Below are 15,883 nucleotides of genomic sequence, written 5' to 3' on the forward strand. Positions count from 1 at the left end.
AGCAGAAGGCGTTTCTAGGTGCAGTGGCTTGGTTAACTTCTTTTTCTGTTCTCTTTATTGAAAAACTGCCTGGCACACATCAAATGTCCACCAAACAGGTAGAAGCAGTACAGTGGGTTCGTTATTGGAATGTTTATTTGCACGACATTTTTTTGAAAACGTGATTGCCTTCTCATTTTTAACCAATTGTCCAGCCTCTTAGGTATTAGAATGCTTCAGCTTTTGTAGGGATGTAAATAACTGAGCAGTTTTAAGTTTATGTACTGGGTACTAGCCTTCCTGGGAGTCATAGAATTGTTATTAAACCTCAGAGAACCATAGCTGGGCAGTAGAAGGGTGGAGACAGATTGAAAAACCAAAAATTTTTTAAATTATTTATTTAATAACCACATGATTAGAAGAAGCATTTCATTACAGCATTAACATACTCAGTAAGAGTGGTTAAGGCATTGGACTCAAAAAACCAAAAAATTTTAAGGAATTTAGAGAGTAGATCCTAGAAAAAGTATTAGTAAAAATGAGGTTTCTTTGTTTTTAAGTACAGTAAACGAACACATGAGATTTGAGTGACATTTTAAAATATTTTGTAAATTTTTCTTATTAGTAAAACATTCTTTCCTGTGGCATGACCATAAATATTTACAAGGTGAGACAAGTATGCCTTCTTTATTTTCAGAAGGCAAGCCGAGCTATGTATCAAATGGGAAAGAAGTAACACTGATGGGAACAGTCATATGAAAGTGTTGCAAAGAAAACTCAAAAGTCTTTTATTATGAATGTTGTCCCCTGTGTAGTGTTCTTCATTTTAAAAGTGTTTTAAAATCCAACTAAATTTCACTTTAGAAATATATTTTCACCCTTTCATATGAAGCATTAAGCATGTGTTTTTAATAATTCACTGAAAATATGCCGAACTATATTTTTTAAAGAGAATCTGTTTGAAAAGATTCCAAAATATTTGTTTGAACAGGCACTCAACATCTCGATGAAAACGGTTGGAAAAGAAAAACTTTCAGTCATTCTGTTCTCAAAGTATCCAGGCCAACTAAACTGGTACAGTTAATGCTTCTGTCAGAGACCAGGAACCAAGAAATTTAGCACTTCCTGGACTGCTTCTCTGCAGACCTTCAAACCAACCTAGTGGTTGGTATTAATACCATTGAATTTCAGAGTAAAAAGCTACACATAAACATCTATACCTCTTTCTATCAATAGACAGAAGGTCCATTTTAGTAACCTGTGCTGTGCTTAAATATCTGCCTTATGTTAGCATTCTTGTGTTTTGTGGGGGCATTGATCCTGCAAAGGAGGGAATGCCCTCTGGAGTATAAACCTGGTTATGAGCTTTCTCCCACATACATACATACATACGTGTGTGTGTGTGTGTGTGTGTGTGTAAGTAAAGGGGGGTGGGGAGAGAGAGAGAGAGAGAGAGAGAGAGAGAGAGAGAGAAAGTATTCATTGGAGGCCAGAGATTGATGTCAAATGTCTTCTTCTTTGCACTCCATGTTATCTCTTGTGCAGGGTTTCTAAACCTGAGCTCTTTGATAGAGCTACTGGCAGGCCAGTGAGCTTTAGGGATTCACCTGTCTCTGAACTCAGATCCTCATGCTTGTTCAGGAAGTACTTTACTGACTGAACCATCACCGTAACCCCCATATACCAATTTTTTTTATTATTTTTATTTTATGTGTAGAAGTGTATTGCCTGCATGTATGTGATTGCACCCGTGTCATGCAATGCTGCGGAGGTCAGAAGAGGGCTTTGGATTCCCCTGGAACTGGAGTTAAGGATGGTTTGTAGCCGCCATGTGGGTTCTGCAAGAGCAGTCAGTGCTCTTAACCACTGAGCCATCTCTCCAGCCCTCAGATACCAATATTTTTACATTACTTTTTAGTATCACTGAGTATCACAGTAGAGATATAAATTATGTATTACATCATAATACTTTGGTGCGACTGGTAGTTTTACTAGGCTATCAAGTGTGTAAGTGGAGCTTGTTTATTCAGTCACTTGCCCATTTATTTTCATATTAAACATATTGATAGAACTTAATGCATTTGCCAATATGTTTGGTATATATAATATGTCATATTTATCTCTATGAATTTGTTTTTATAAGTTATTTTCTTATATAGTCATTGAATGAATTAGTCAATTTATAGTTGAACTGCTGTATTTAGATGCTTTCATGAAGAATAAATAACAAATGATTCAAAGATTCTTTATATTAATTACATAGAGGAGATTAAAATCAACATTTACCATTTCTCAAATATCATGAGAATTAGTTAGAAAAATGGCAGAAATTAAGATTTCAGTCACTTGGTTTTTCAGTTGCTTTCCACAAGATTAGATTAACAATGTGTCAAGAATTAATCACCATACCTTAATATATTTTAAGTTTCTTTCAGAACCATAAATGTAGCGGCATTACGTGGAAACTGTGATATCTGGTGGGTTTTTTTCCCCCATTATTTTGACCTGTGTACAGTGTCAAAGAGTAACTTATATATAGTTTGGGACACAGTGTTATCTCTGACTTCAAAGGATCTGAGACTTGGCCGAGGAATACATTGCTCCATGCAGCACTACTTTGTAGTCTTTCCATTTTGGACAATATATTACTGAAAGCTTAGAAAGCAAATGAGGGAGTTTCAGAAGACTCTAAAGGGAGTGACTGGAATTGTGGTTGAAAACTAGAATCTGTAGTTCATCAGGATATAGTCATAGAAGGAAGCACATACATAAATAATAGGATAATAGAGTGTGTTCCATGATCCAAGAAAAGTAGAATGAGGCAAACTCTTGAGTGTCCTAATGTTCCATTAGATTTGTGCTTTTGATACAAAAAAAGTGCTTGAGGTCACTAGTCATTAGTACATGAGCTGAGAAACAAGGATTTTGTTACAGGAAGTAACTTTGGCCTATGAAGGAATAGAGACTTCTTCAGCAGAGACACATTTTGTCCATAATTTCTCTGATTTAGTGCTAAAAGTATTTGAGAGACTAATCAAAGCTGTTTCTATCTAAGTTTCATTGTTAGAAACTGAGAGCTGCCAGATATTATTTTTCTTTTCTATGTTTCTTTTTAATAACTAATTCATTTTTTCTGTTATCTTTCTATTGCTAAATCCCTTAAGATTTAAGCATATTTAAAGTAAAAGCATTAAAAGACAAAAGCTGTATTCTGTGGATAGGATAATACTTCTTTTGTGACATTTTCTTTTCCCACCAAAAGTGAGAAGTGAATGCCTTGCCTTTGTGCATACCATTTCAAATGGAGGACAAGAAGTTATTCTCTGCAATGGCTGACTTCCAGAAGTTTTGCCTGAACGTTTTTTGTCAAGTATATATTCCCTTCTTTAGGCCTTTCTATATAGAGCCTACAAACCTTGTCAATGTGAATAATGTCATTCAGAGGGTTAGTGACCATGCCTCAGCGATGAACAAGAGGATTCATTACTACAGCCGACTCACCACTCCTGCAGACAAGGCACTGGTAAGAGGCAGAGCTTTGCTGGTTGTCAAAAGTTGAGTTGAAATGAACAGTAAACAACATAAACCAGGGCAACTCCCAAGTGTTGAACTTTTTGCTGGCTATATTCCAAGGACAGCATCGTGCAAAGTCTATACATCTCAGACTTGTTCAGTCTTATCTAGCCTTGCATAGAGATATTCAAAACTCTCCCTCTGTTGACAATAGCCTGGAATTTTTAAATTATTCTTAAATTCTGCTTATTTGCAATCTGAAGAGCTCTGCAGAAGACAAATTACTTTTAGAATAGCAGCTTAGATCATTAGTTAAAAACAAGATTCTGGTTAGTCCTTTCAATTTTTAAGTTTCAAATTGTAAAGGAAAAATATTTACATAAATTTTCTAAAGGAATGAGAAACTGATATATACACATACTTAATATTTTCTTATTTAGCATCATCCTTTTAGCAATAAAAATTAGACTATGCAGACATACACTGTCACAGATTTTCTTTGTTTTGTCTTATAATCAAAAAAATTATTCGGAAAGGGCTCTTAATACATTGAAGGCCAAATTTGGGTCATGAGGCCATAGTTTATGGGCCCATGATTGTCTGGAGGGTGTATTATCATTTTAGAATAAAAATATGTTAGTAATCTGCTTGCTTATAAAAGTGGTCAGATTTAAGCAACTCAGAAATTTGAACGCTTAAAGAAAAATGTTTAGGGCTGGAGAGATGGCTTAGCGGTTAAGAGCACTGACTCTTCTTGGCAGAAGACATGGGTTCGTATCCCAGCATCCACATGGTAACTAATCACTGTCTGCAACTCCAGTTCCAGGAGATCTGATGCCCTATTCTCTCTTCTCCAGGCATTGCATAACACGGGTGCACATACATGCATGTAATACATGCATACACATAGAATAAAAATAAAAAAGCAAAAAAACATTTTTAAAATAGGTATTAGTAGTGAAAAAGGAGGAAGGAACTAACCTCTAACCTTAACTAGTCATTTACCAAGGGCCAAAGAATGGATATCACTTGACCATAGCCATCTCAGTTGACTCTTATATTGGTCATGTGAGTAAACATTGAGAGCTCCTTTCTTTTTCTTTGTTTTTATTAGAGTCTCTGGTTGCCCAGGGTAGCCTCAAACTCTCAATGTGATTCATGCCTCCACTTCTCATGTGCTGGGATTATAAGCATGCACCACCATACCTGGCTTTAAGATCTCTTTTTCTAAGATCTACTAAAGTAAAGACTTCTAAAGTATATGAGTTGGATAATTTTTATGCAATTTTTATTTTGTTTATTCCCCGCCCCCAGGCTTTTCTATTAATATTGTGAAGTCTTAGTTCCATTATAGAATTGTCTAAATCTTTGAGGGTGTAGAGGTAATTTAGCATCTCATGGTCTGGTTCAGACTTTCTAGAGGCTGTGCTCTTGGAAGCTGACTTCAGCGATTCCAGCTAGGTCAGTCCAGGACTCAATGAACATCATTTGCCTGGAAATTAAGTCAGCATTGTGCACTGAATTGAAACCTTTTGTTACCAGATACTGAGATGACTAGTAAATCGAAACAGCAGAGTTAACAGTGTGAATTAGCCATCTTTAGTGAATGTGTATGAATATCCATGTTCATTTTCTGGAAAATTCCAAAATTATTTTCCCTGAAAGTATTTTTCAGAGAAAAAAAAATCACTGGTATCAGGTATTTATAGAGTTAAACTTTTTTATTTATGAAAAAAATATGTTATTGTTATTATGAACTGGTTAAGGGAAGAAAGTTGTGTGCCAGCATCTTCTTGACCTTTGCTAGTAAGCATACATCCCCATAGATCAGCATTATCAGCCTCATTGAGAGCTTAGTGAAAAGGTAGAGTACGGTGCCTTAGCAGACCTACTGAAGCATATACATCTGCATGTCTACAAGATCCCTGTGTGCATTATAGGAGCATTCAAGTTAAAAATACTGACCTCATGGCCAGGTATGGTGTTACAGGCCTTTAATCCTAGTACATGAGAGGCCAAGACAGGTGCATCTCTGTGAGATCTAGACCAGCTTGGTCTACATAGCAAGTTCCAGGCCAGCTGGAGCTACAAGGAGACTCTGTCTCAAAACATAAAAAAGAAAATACTATCCTAGACCACTGCTAGAGTGGGACCCAGCCCTATAGTTTTTCTATATCTCCTAAGAATTTGCTACCTCCCCCACTCCACGTCTTCCCATGTCCAGTTCAGACCCAGAGAACAAGCACAGGACCAGAACTGAGGTGTACACAGGATAAGTTGATTCTGCTTCCTCTTTGTGTACAGTCAGTGTGAGAACACAAGCAGAACTTTCCACTTCTTACCTAACCATGTCCCTTGTAAATTGTAATTTTATTGTTCCTCTAAATTTGCTTTGCTATAGTGAGTTTTCTTTCTCCCTGATAGGGCAATCTTGTCCTTTGTGTTTCTTTTTTCTCATGGTACAAGGCAAGAGAATCCAGACCTAAGAGAAATATAGGTAAATAAGGCAACTGAATAATTTCTGTATGTATTTGTATCTCTACAAACTAGTTGTTTACAAAGCCATACTATACAGAGCATTCAGGATAGTCTTCCTACAAAGACACCACTAGTCTAACTGCATTAAAGAAAAGGATTTAACTTTTTTGTGCCAGTTCATGCCCTTTCTTCCTCCTGAGGCCTGGTCTTTTGTCTCCTCTTTGGAGTCTTCCCCAACTATTTTAGTTCTCATTACTGTACTATAGCCTGTAATAGAGTACATCACAGAGCTGAACACTTTATTTTATCTTCTAGTCTTCTCTAATTGTGGCCAACTGGAATTTAAATGTCTTAAAGTTTGAGACTGTTATTTTACGCTCAAATGAGAAACTAGCACAGAGTTGTAAATTTACATGTAAATATTAATTATCAAAAGATTGTTGACTCATGCCAGTCATATTTTATGCCTTTAAGGACTGCCTATTCCTTAAGAACTAAACTACTCTCAGGGCAGTGTTCAGCCAGAAAACAGTGTTGTTGGTGTTGGTGATGATGATGATGTTGTTTTTTTCCCCCTCCAGAATAGAAAGGTAGAGTCAGGAAGAAAAGTAGGAGGTAGTGTGAGAAACTGGTGTATAACCTATATCTCTTCGATCATCTGCTACAACTGGTACCTCTCTATATTGACTCCTTCCCTTTGATAATATATTTACATGACTCCATCCTTAGAATCCTTGTTTTAACTTTTCATTAAGTCACTTTATGTTTCTTTTACCAAACCATTTAAAGAATAGTCTGTATTTATTATTCCTTATTTACTGTCTATTGATTAACTCCTTAGTTCTTTGTAATCTGAAATCTGTGTCTGTCTCTGCTAAAACACCTTCACCTCAGAGTTAAATCACCATTTAGTTCTTGAAAACTCCTCACTTAAGGCCAGCCTCCTCCACGGAGATTTCCTTCATTTCATTCTTTGCTTCCTCCTTTCTCTTGAGCATGAAAAGTATTTAATATTAGGCATAAATCTTTTTTAAGGACTTATTTATTTTTTATTTTTGTTTGAGTGTTTCCCTGAGAGTTTGTATGTGTACCACATGCCTGGTGCATACAGAGTCTAGAAGAAAGTGTCAGATCCCCTACAACTGGAGTTATAGACAGTCATGAGCCACCATATAGGTGCTGGGAACTGAACTGGGGACCTCTGTAGGAGCAGCAAATGTTGGTAGCAAATGTTCTTAACCACTAATTGTCTCTCCAGCCCCTAGGCATAAATTCTTACTCCTTTATATCTGCCACTACATTTGAAACAATCATTTTTAATTCATTGATTAGGGACCTATAGTGTTAATTGCTCATTATATTTAGAAATATGTCTAAAATATGTCTAAAGCTGGACGTAGTGGTATAATTTTATAAACCCAATACTCAAGTAGGTGGATCATGAATTTGAGGTGGGAAAGAAGGGAGGGAGAAAGGAGGGGAGGGAAGAAAGGAAAGAGGAGGGCAAAAGCCCAGATGTGCATTAAACAAGTTTCTCACTTAGCTGGCAGCTTTCCTATCAGGGGCCCATCAGCCAGAACCTCTCACCTGTTTCAGTGAAACATAAAACCTTAGAAGTGTGTCTGATCAGGTACTCAAATGTATAAAAAAAATTCTCTTTTGTACATTTACCTGTTGTGACATTTCTCTGTGTTTCTTTTTCACCAGATTGCTCCAGATCATGTAGTTCCAGCTCCAGAGGAGTGCTATGTGTATAGTCCACTGGGCTCTGCTTATAAACTTCAGAGTTATACTGAAGGCTATGGTAAAAATACCAGTTTAGTGACTATGTGAGTAAATCTACTTTTTGGAGTATGAGTTAAACATATTTTGAATGAAAATAACTGGTTATTTAGTTTTTGTCTAAATTAAAATGTTTGAAGAGTCTAACTTCATATTTTTACTGCTATTACTCTTTCAGCTTTATGATTTGGAATACCATGATGGGAACATCTATACTAAGTATTCCTTGGGGCATAAAACAGGTACTATCATTTTTTAGTATATTTTTATCTGAAATTTTTTAACATTTTTTTATTATGTATAGGTATGTATCTATAGAGGTATGTGCACATGAGTGCAGGTGTTCATGGAAGGCAGAGATATTGTGTTCCTCCTGGAACTGGAGTTACAGGTGGTTGTGAACCACCCAACATGGGTGCTATAAACTGAACTTTAAACTTCTACAAGAGCAGTATGTGATCTTAACTCCTGAGCCATCTCTCCAGCCCCTGAAATTTTTTTCTATACTGTAATTCCTGCATTTAAGCTAAGGCAACAAGGATCATAAGTTCAAGGCTAATTTGGGCTATGTAGTAAATTACAAGTCAGCCTGTGTATGTCCCATATGTCTCCAAAATAAGTAAGTCAACGAGTTAAATAATAACCTTAAAATTTTCCTTTTATATTTAAGCTTTAAATTGGGTAGCTATAGCTCAATGGTAGTCTGCTTGCCTAGCTTGCATGAGACTCTGGATTCAATTCCAGCACTTTAAAAGGAAAAAAATTACCACAATATTTTAAGTTTTATAATCTACATAAAATTACTCAAAAAAAGCAGATGGTTCTATTCATTTTTCCATTAATTGTCAGGTTTTTGTCATGATTATTTAGGGTAACAATATGATAATATATGAATTTATTTTTATATAATGACATGTATCCTCTATTTTTATTTGCAAACAGGCTGGATTTACCACTGGAATGTGTGTTATCATGCTGATGGGCCTTTTAACACTTTATTGCTGCTATAGAGTGGTGAAATCACGAGCTTTGATATGTAAGTGAAAATAGATTATTGACATGGGAATTAATAAGCTGTCTCCCATTGAGGCAGATGGTACTTTGTATATTCCCTGTGTGTCAGCTATCTACTTTTAGTTATCTTTTAATTTTTGTGTGTGTGCCACAGTGCACATGTGGTCAAAGGACATCTTGAGGGAATCAGTTCTCACCTTCTACCACGTGAGTCCTGGGAGTTGAACACAGATGGACAAGCTTGGTGGCAGGTGCCTTTAGCTGATGAAGTGTCATATTTTTTAAAGCTTTTAAATATGTATTATAATTTATCTATTAAGTTTGTGTGATCATGTGTGAAGACAACTTACAGAAGTCAGTTCTCTTCCTTCTACCATGTGAGTCCCAGGGATCAAACGCAGATCCTCAAGCTTGGCAATGAGTGCCCATACCCTCCAAGCCATCTCACTGGCTCCAAAATGACATATTTTTAAAATAAAGCCTTTATTGGAACTAAATTTAGAATTCTATGTTTTTTTTTTTTCTTTGAGACAGGCTCTCTCTGTATCCCCAGCTGGCCTGGAACTCACTGTGTAGACCAGGCTGCCTCCCCAGTGCTGGGATTAAAGACATGCGCCACACTCATCTTAGAATTCTATCAAGTATTGGTTACTTGTTTTTAGCTATGCATAATAGACCTAAAAGTGGAAATTATCAGTACAAAAATGAAAGTATAAGCAATCCTTAAAACAAAAAATTACCTCTACTCATCATTTTGGATCAAGGAATCTGAAAAATCTTTTTGTTTGTTTGGGTTTTTTTTTTTAAATTGGAATGCAGTAGGGGGCTGGAGAGATGACTTAACAGTTGGGAACACTTGGTGTGTTTCCAGAGGACTCTGGTTGGATATGGTATCCATAACTCCAGTTCCAGGGGATCCAATTCCCTCTTCTTGTGGCCTCTGCAGGCATTGGATGCACATGGTACACTTATACACATGCAGACAATGTACTCATACACATAAAATAAAATAACATTTTTTTTTCCAAAATTGAAATAGGGTCTTCTTCTATGGTTTGTGCTGGTTTTGATCTCATGAGTATAAATGACCATCCCACTTGAGCCTTCTGAGCAGCTGGGACTATTAATATATGCCACTATACCTTGCTGTTGGATTAGGTAATACCTTTTTTAGGACATTTCAAAGTATTTTAAGTTCAGTGTAGTGGTGCATACCTGTAATCCCAGAACCTGGGAGGCAGAAGTAGGAGTTCAAGGTCATCCTCAGCTACATAGTGAATTTAAAACTAGCTTAGGCTACATGAGACCCTCTCTTAAAAATTATTATTATTGTTATTACTATTATATAATTTTAGGACCTAAGTAGGCATGTATTTTTTTCATTCATTTTAGCATGTATAAATGAACAGACTAGGGTTTTACCTCTAGGTTTTCTGTCTTAACTAAGCAGATTCTTTAAGTCTAATCTTGGATACTTGGAAAGTATTGTTTAAAAGTCTTGAGAGAGGTCTTGTTTAAAAGTCATTCAAGTTTCCAGTTAAGTTTATTTAGCCTTTGATTTCTGTCATTTCAGTTTTGACTGAAATTGGAAGAGCTTTTTAAACAAATGTAGTAAGCACGCATCTTAATTCACACTGTCTTTTATAGTGAAAACAGCATTCCCTGAGTTTACTTGGTAAATGTTAATGAGCAGGTAAAGCCCATGTTTCTTAAACTGTTCCATACAATATAAAATGATGAACTTGCATCAATTCATTTACAAAGTCAGCACAACTCTTAATACAAAGCCTGACCGAACCAAAAAAGGAAGAAAGAAAAACACAGTTACATACACTTTATAAAGCATTATCAGATTGAATCAGCACTGTATCAAAAAATATCCTATGTTTAAAATAAACTTTATTCCAATAAGGCAAGAAGGATGTTTCATTGTTAAGAAATCCAACATAATTCTTTACATTAATAAAATAGGGTTAAAATTCACAGTGACATCAATAGATAACAAAAAAGAAGGTATTTCTTGGAGTTCAGTATCCTTTTTTACTAAAACTCTGAGTGAAAAATACTGCTTTAACATATTAAGATCTATTTATCCCTAAACCAGGACCAGCATTAGTCTACAGTGATAAAATGCTTAAAGCCATTTCCATTAAAGTCAAGAAAACATAGAGGATGCTTGTAATGACTCCCTATTATGAAGCACAACAAAAATTTAAAAACAGTGTAAAAACTTGAGAAAAGACTGAAAATTATAGCAATAAGTATTTTCCTAGAATGGTGTGACTAGTACTCTTAAAATTAATGAGAGAATCTGAAAGTTCACTCATATGAAGCCAAGGACAAAACCTAGAATTAGGAAGCAGTGAAATTTATTCCACTTACCATGGCAATAAACTCTAAAGCACTTGGAACTAAACTTTAACAAGAGAACATTCTTTTTTTTTTTTATTCAGTCACTCATTTATTCATTTAATATATATTTATGTGATGCTCACTACAACACAACACTGACAAATTAGATAGTATGACCTAGCCCAGAAAACGGGTCTTTCTGCTCCTCCATACTGCCTGTGGCTAATATATTCCAAAGAGTCAATAAAAATATTTTTGAAAGAAAATAGTGTTATAGCTCATTCAATTATTAAAAATTCCACAAATACCTCTTATTCCACATGCTGTGGAAGCTAAATATTTCCCCATCAAGAATGGAAATAGGAGAAAAATACAAACTACCTAAAAATAAGGAACAAAATCTACATAAATAAGGAAAAGCATGCCATGTTATTTGAAAGATTTAGTATCCTAAAAAATATATCAAATGTATAAATTCAGTCCAGTTTTAATGAAATTTTGTTTTGTCATTATAAGTAGAACGTTAAAGTTATATAGGCAAATTATGCTCAAGCAAACCAGGAAAATTATGAGAAAGAAAAAGAAATGTTATGGAGGAATCAGCCTTCCCAGGTATTAAAACACAGGATAAAGCCACTCTGATAAAGCAGAAAGCTACTCTTAGAAATAGCCTGAAACAAAACTGGAGGAGCTGGAGAGATGGCTCAGGGGTTAAGAGCACTTAACTGTCCAACTCTTGCACAGGATCTGGATTTGATTCACAGCACCCACATGGCAGCTTGTCTGTAACTTCAGTTCCAGGGGATTTGACACCCTCTTCTGGACTCCATGGGCACAAAGCATACATGGAGTGAGTTTTAAAGATATATTAAATAGTGTTTTCTGTTGTTTACTAATGGGCTTGCCTATTATTGGTTATCACATGCTTTTATTAATTATAAATGGTTATAATTCTATAATGTTTTTCAGATTCTTTTTTATTGATCACATTTCTTCTTCTGCTTATTCTATGACATTTTAATTGTTTTTTACATATTGTGTTATTGTATTTGTAGATAAAGTATCCATAATCTTTGGCTTAATATTTTGAGTTAATTAGGGTAGAAAAACACAAATCATAAACATTGACTGTATAATTAGCATATATTTTTATTCTTTCTCCTTATTTTTTATCTAGGTACGTCAGACACAACTACCTGGGAGTATCCAGATGTCTGCAAACACTATTTCGGCTCTTTTGGGCAGTGGTCAAGTCTCCTTTTCTCCTTGGTGTCTCTTATTGGAGCAATGATAGTCTATTGGGTGCTTATGTCTAATTTTCTTTTTAATACTGGAAAGTTTATTTTTAGTAAGTATCAATATATTGTTTAACATAGTTGCTCTCAAATACCACTGCAATATTTTAGTTCTAACCTAAAATTCTAAGACAACTTCAATCAATTCTAATTGGATTGTTCTGGAATCTGGCAAGTTAGCTGATTCTAAAATGTACCTGAAAAAGTTATAGAATACAATGCAAAACATAGAAAATAAGCTAAATCAAGTATATTTTCCAGAATTACATACTTTACTTCTTACTTCCTATATCCTGTCTTAGAGCTTGTAGGACTCTATTTCTGTATGGTCATGCCCATTCTCCCTGGCTCTTACATTCTCTATGCTCCCTCTTCTGCAATGGTCCCTCAGCCTTGGGTAGATGAAGTTTAATAAAGGGATCCTCTCCAAGGACTATTATTTACCCAATTCTTGATCGCTAGCTACACTTTGGCCATTTGTGACCTTTTGTGTTCCTTGCCCTCTGCTGCATGAGGAGCTTCATTATTGAGAACTGATTCCTTAGTATCCTCTTCTTTACCCCTGTTCTATGTTCCATGAGCCTTAGGTGTAGAGGTTGCATTGCAGATGTGTCCCTTAGGCCTGGGCAACTCATAGACAATGTCCATGTGTGACCAGTTGTGGTACTTGGTATTAGTCTCTGCTACAAAGTGAGCTTTGATGAGTGGTGACTGGGAATATTTGTAAATATAAGGATACATATTTTGCACATAGTAAGAGATCACATTAGTCTAGTGATGTGAGAGTTTGGGGGTTTTCTCTAAGATGTATGACCACTCTGGCCATGTGTATTAGGTTATGTTACAATACCACACTTGAGTTTCCTTCCTTTGAATGGGCTTTTAGTTAAATTAGGTAGCTGTTGATTGTCCCCAAGACAAAAGTGCCACTACTGCACCAATGGAGTATGCTGTGCTGGCCATTGATACAGTTATTTGGTCTTGAAGCTGGTGCTGGATCATCCGTTGATGTTTTCCCTTGGCACTTTCATAGAGTCTCCAAAGCTATGAGAGCTAACCTTCAGGGGAAGTGGCTTCCAGGTCAGTTGCAGCTCTATTTCTCCAAATCCTGTGTCCAACGTATGTTCTGTCTTGGGCAGTAGGGTCTTACCTTCAAGTTCTGGGAGGCAATCAAGGGCTGTGGTAATAGCCTGATTAATTTTGGGAGTCTCTTGGACCACCCTGGCCTACAACTCAAAGGAAGGTGTCTCTTGTCTGGCACTGTTTTTTGTTATGTAGCCTTTAGCTATATACATGGACTCTGAAAAAAATACACTGATCACTTTAATCTTTGGTTATATTTTCCTTTTGGGTGTTTAAGACCATACAGGTTGCCCAAATAAACAAATTTATTTTTACACTTAAGGTCATTTGAGTATCTCTTCCTCAGGGGTCACATGGATTTGGGAGGAGCCCCTGGCTCCTTTCTTTTACCAGTTCCATCTATGTGAAGATAAGTCAAAGTTCCTACTCGGCTGGTTTCACTTGGAAGCGTGGAGGAAATGTTTCCTCTATGTTGACCCTCCTCTTTGTAAACTGGACACTGGTTCAAGTACATCTGGTAGGGTCTCCATGGCGTCCCTGAACAAAAGGACAGGTGACTCACCACAGTTACAGAACATTTTGAGAGATGCTTCGTAGTCCCCTGGAACTTAGTCGACCTTGGAGGACAAGGACTAAAAATTGTCCTTTAAGTTCCTCTGAACAGATTAGTATAGGCCTCAAAGTATGGCTGTTAAAATCCAAGAAGGTTAGTTCCACCAGTCCTGTACTTTTAATTACCATGCACTATATAGATAAAGCTTGGACAAAAACCAAACGCTTTCAGATAAACCTTGACTAGATGTGTATTTTGTACCTTGAACTAGTTTTATGTATAATTTGTAGTAGGTTGTTGGACTAATAGAGTTCCCTCTGGTTTTTTAAAACTAGGCTTTTTCTTTCTCTTTCTGTCTAACCCTTCCACCATGATTTCCCCATTTAATGTGCCCCCGTTTTCCCCATTTCTCCCTTGATAATACCCTTCTCCTATGGTCCCACCTCTCTTGAGCTTCTTTCCCTTTATCCCCAAGGTTCCTTGTATAACCCTTCCTCCCCCTCCCATTAAAATAACCCCATTTTTATCCATATCTCCCTTAGTAACACCTGCTTCCTACTGTTCTTCTCTCTCAGATTCTTTCTTTTCCTTTACCTCCCTGGTTCCTTTTCATTATCCTGGTTCATATAGTTATGTCTGGAGACATACTTATAAGGATTTGGTGCTAGGATCCACATATGAGGGAGAACATACATCATTTTGTTTCTCTGAGTGTTACTTCACTTAGTATAATAATTTCTAGTTCTATCCATATACCTGCAAATGTCATAAAATTTCATCTTTCTTTACTGCTGAGTAGAGAACTCCATCGTATAAATGAACCACATTTTCATTATCCACTCTTCAGTTGAGGGACACTTAGGTTGCTTCCATCTCTTAGCTATTGTGAAAAGGGCAGCAATGAACATGATAGATTCATTTTTGATTTTTAAAGGGTTCTCCACACTACTTTCCATAGGGGTTGAACAAGTTTGCAATCCCACCAGCATCCTCTCCAACATTTGGTATCATTTGTTCTCTTGATCTTAGCCAGTATGACTTGGGTAAGATGAAATCTTAAAGTGGTGGGGTTTTTTTTTTTTTTTTTTTTTAGTCTTTTTGAGACAGGGTCTCCTTGTAGCCCGAGCTGTCCTGGAACTCACTATGTAAACCAGGCTGGCCTTGAAGTCACAGAGATCTGCCTGCCTCTGCCTCCCAAGTGCTGGAACTACAGCACCCGGCTTTAAAGTGGTTTTAATTTGCATTTCCCTAATTACTAACGATCTTGAACACTTTTTAAGATGCTTCTTAGCCATCCTTATTTCTTCTTTTGAGAACTCTCTGTTCAGCTCCTTAGCCCATCTTTTAATTGGGTTACTTCCTTTCTTGATTCTTTGTTTTTTGAGTTCTTTATATATTCTGGGTGTTAAACCTCTGTCAGATGTGTCGCTGGTAAAGATGTTTTTCCACTCTGTGGGCTTTCTCTTCACTTCCTTGGTTGCTTCTTTTTTTGTACAGAAGCTTTTTAGTTTAATGAAGTCCCATTTGTTGATTCTTGACTTTATTTCCTGAGCAATTGATGTCTAGTTTAGAAAATCCTTTCCTACACTATATCTTGTAGATTTTTGACAACGTTTTCTTCTAAAAATTTCAGTTTCAGGCTTCACATTGAGGTCTTTGATTCATTTTTAGTTGACTTTTGTCAAGGTGAAAGAAAGGGGTTTAATTTCATTCTTCTACAGGTGGAGATCCCGTTTTGCCAGCCTTATTTGTTGAACATGCTGTCTTTCCTCCAGTGAATGTTCTTGGCCCCTTTGTCAAATTTCAAGTGGCTGAAATTGCATTCACTCATATT

General features: G+C 36.3%; 1 protein-coding gene and 1 non-coding gene across 2 annotated transcripts in view; one reads left to right on the forward strand and one right to left on the reverse strand.

Annotated features, from left to right (window-relative positions):
- The window catches only part of Slc38a9 (solute carrier family 38 member 9), a gene marked incomplete in the record, with an annotated part of 75,149 nt that overhangs the window by 24,808 nt on the left and 34,458 nt on the right, over positions 1 to 15,883 (forward strand). Inside the window, 5 exon segments of the mRNA XM_029567057.1 lie at positions 3,370 to 3,502; positions 7,678 to 7,799; positions 7,931 to 7,994; positions 8,695 to 8,788; positions 12,296 to 12,466. Coding sequence (XP_029422917.1) covers positions 3,370 to 3,502; positions 7,678 to 7,799; positions 7,931 to 7,994; positions 8,695 to 8,788; positions 12,296 to 12,466 — 584 coding nt within the window.
- LOC115071596 lies at positions 5,697 to 5,831 on the reverse strand. Its single transcript, XR_003850695.1, has one exon. It is a non-coding gene; the product is annotated as a small nucleolar RNA SNORA51 (small nucleolar RNA).

The sequence above is a fragment of the Nannospalax galili genome, unplaced genomic scaffold, assembly GCF_000622305.1.
Source record: "Nannospalax galili isolate Female #2095 unplaced genomic scaffold, S.galili_v1.0 scaffold339, whole genome shotgun sequence".
NCBI lineage: Eukaryota > Metazoa > Chordata > Mammalia > Rodentia > Spalacidae > Nannospalax > Nannospalax galili.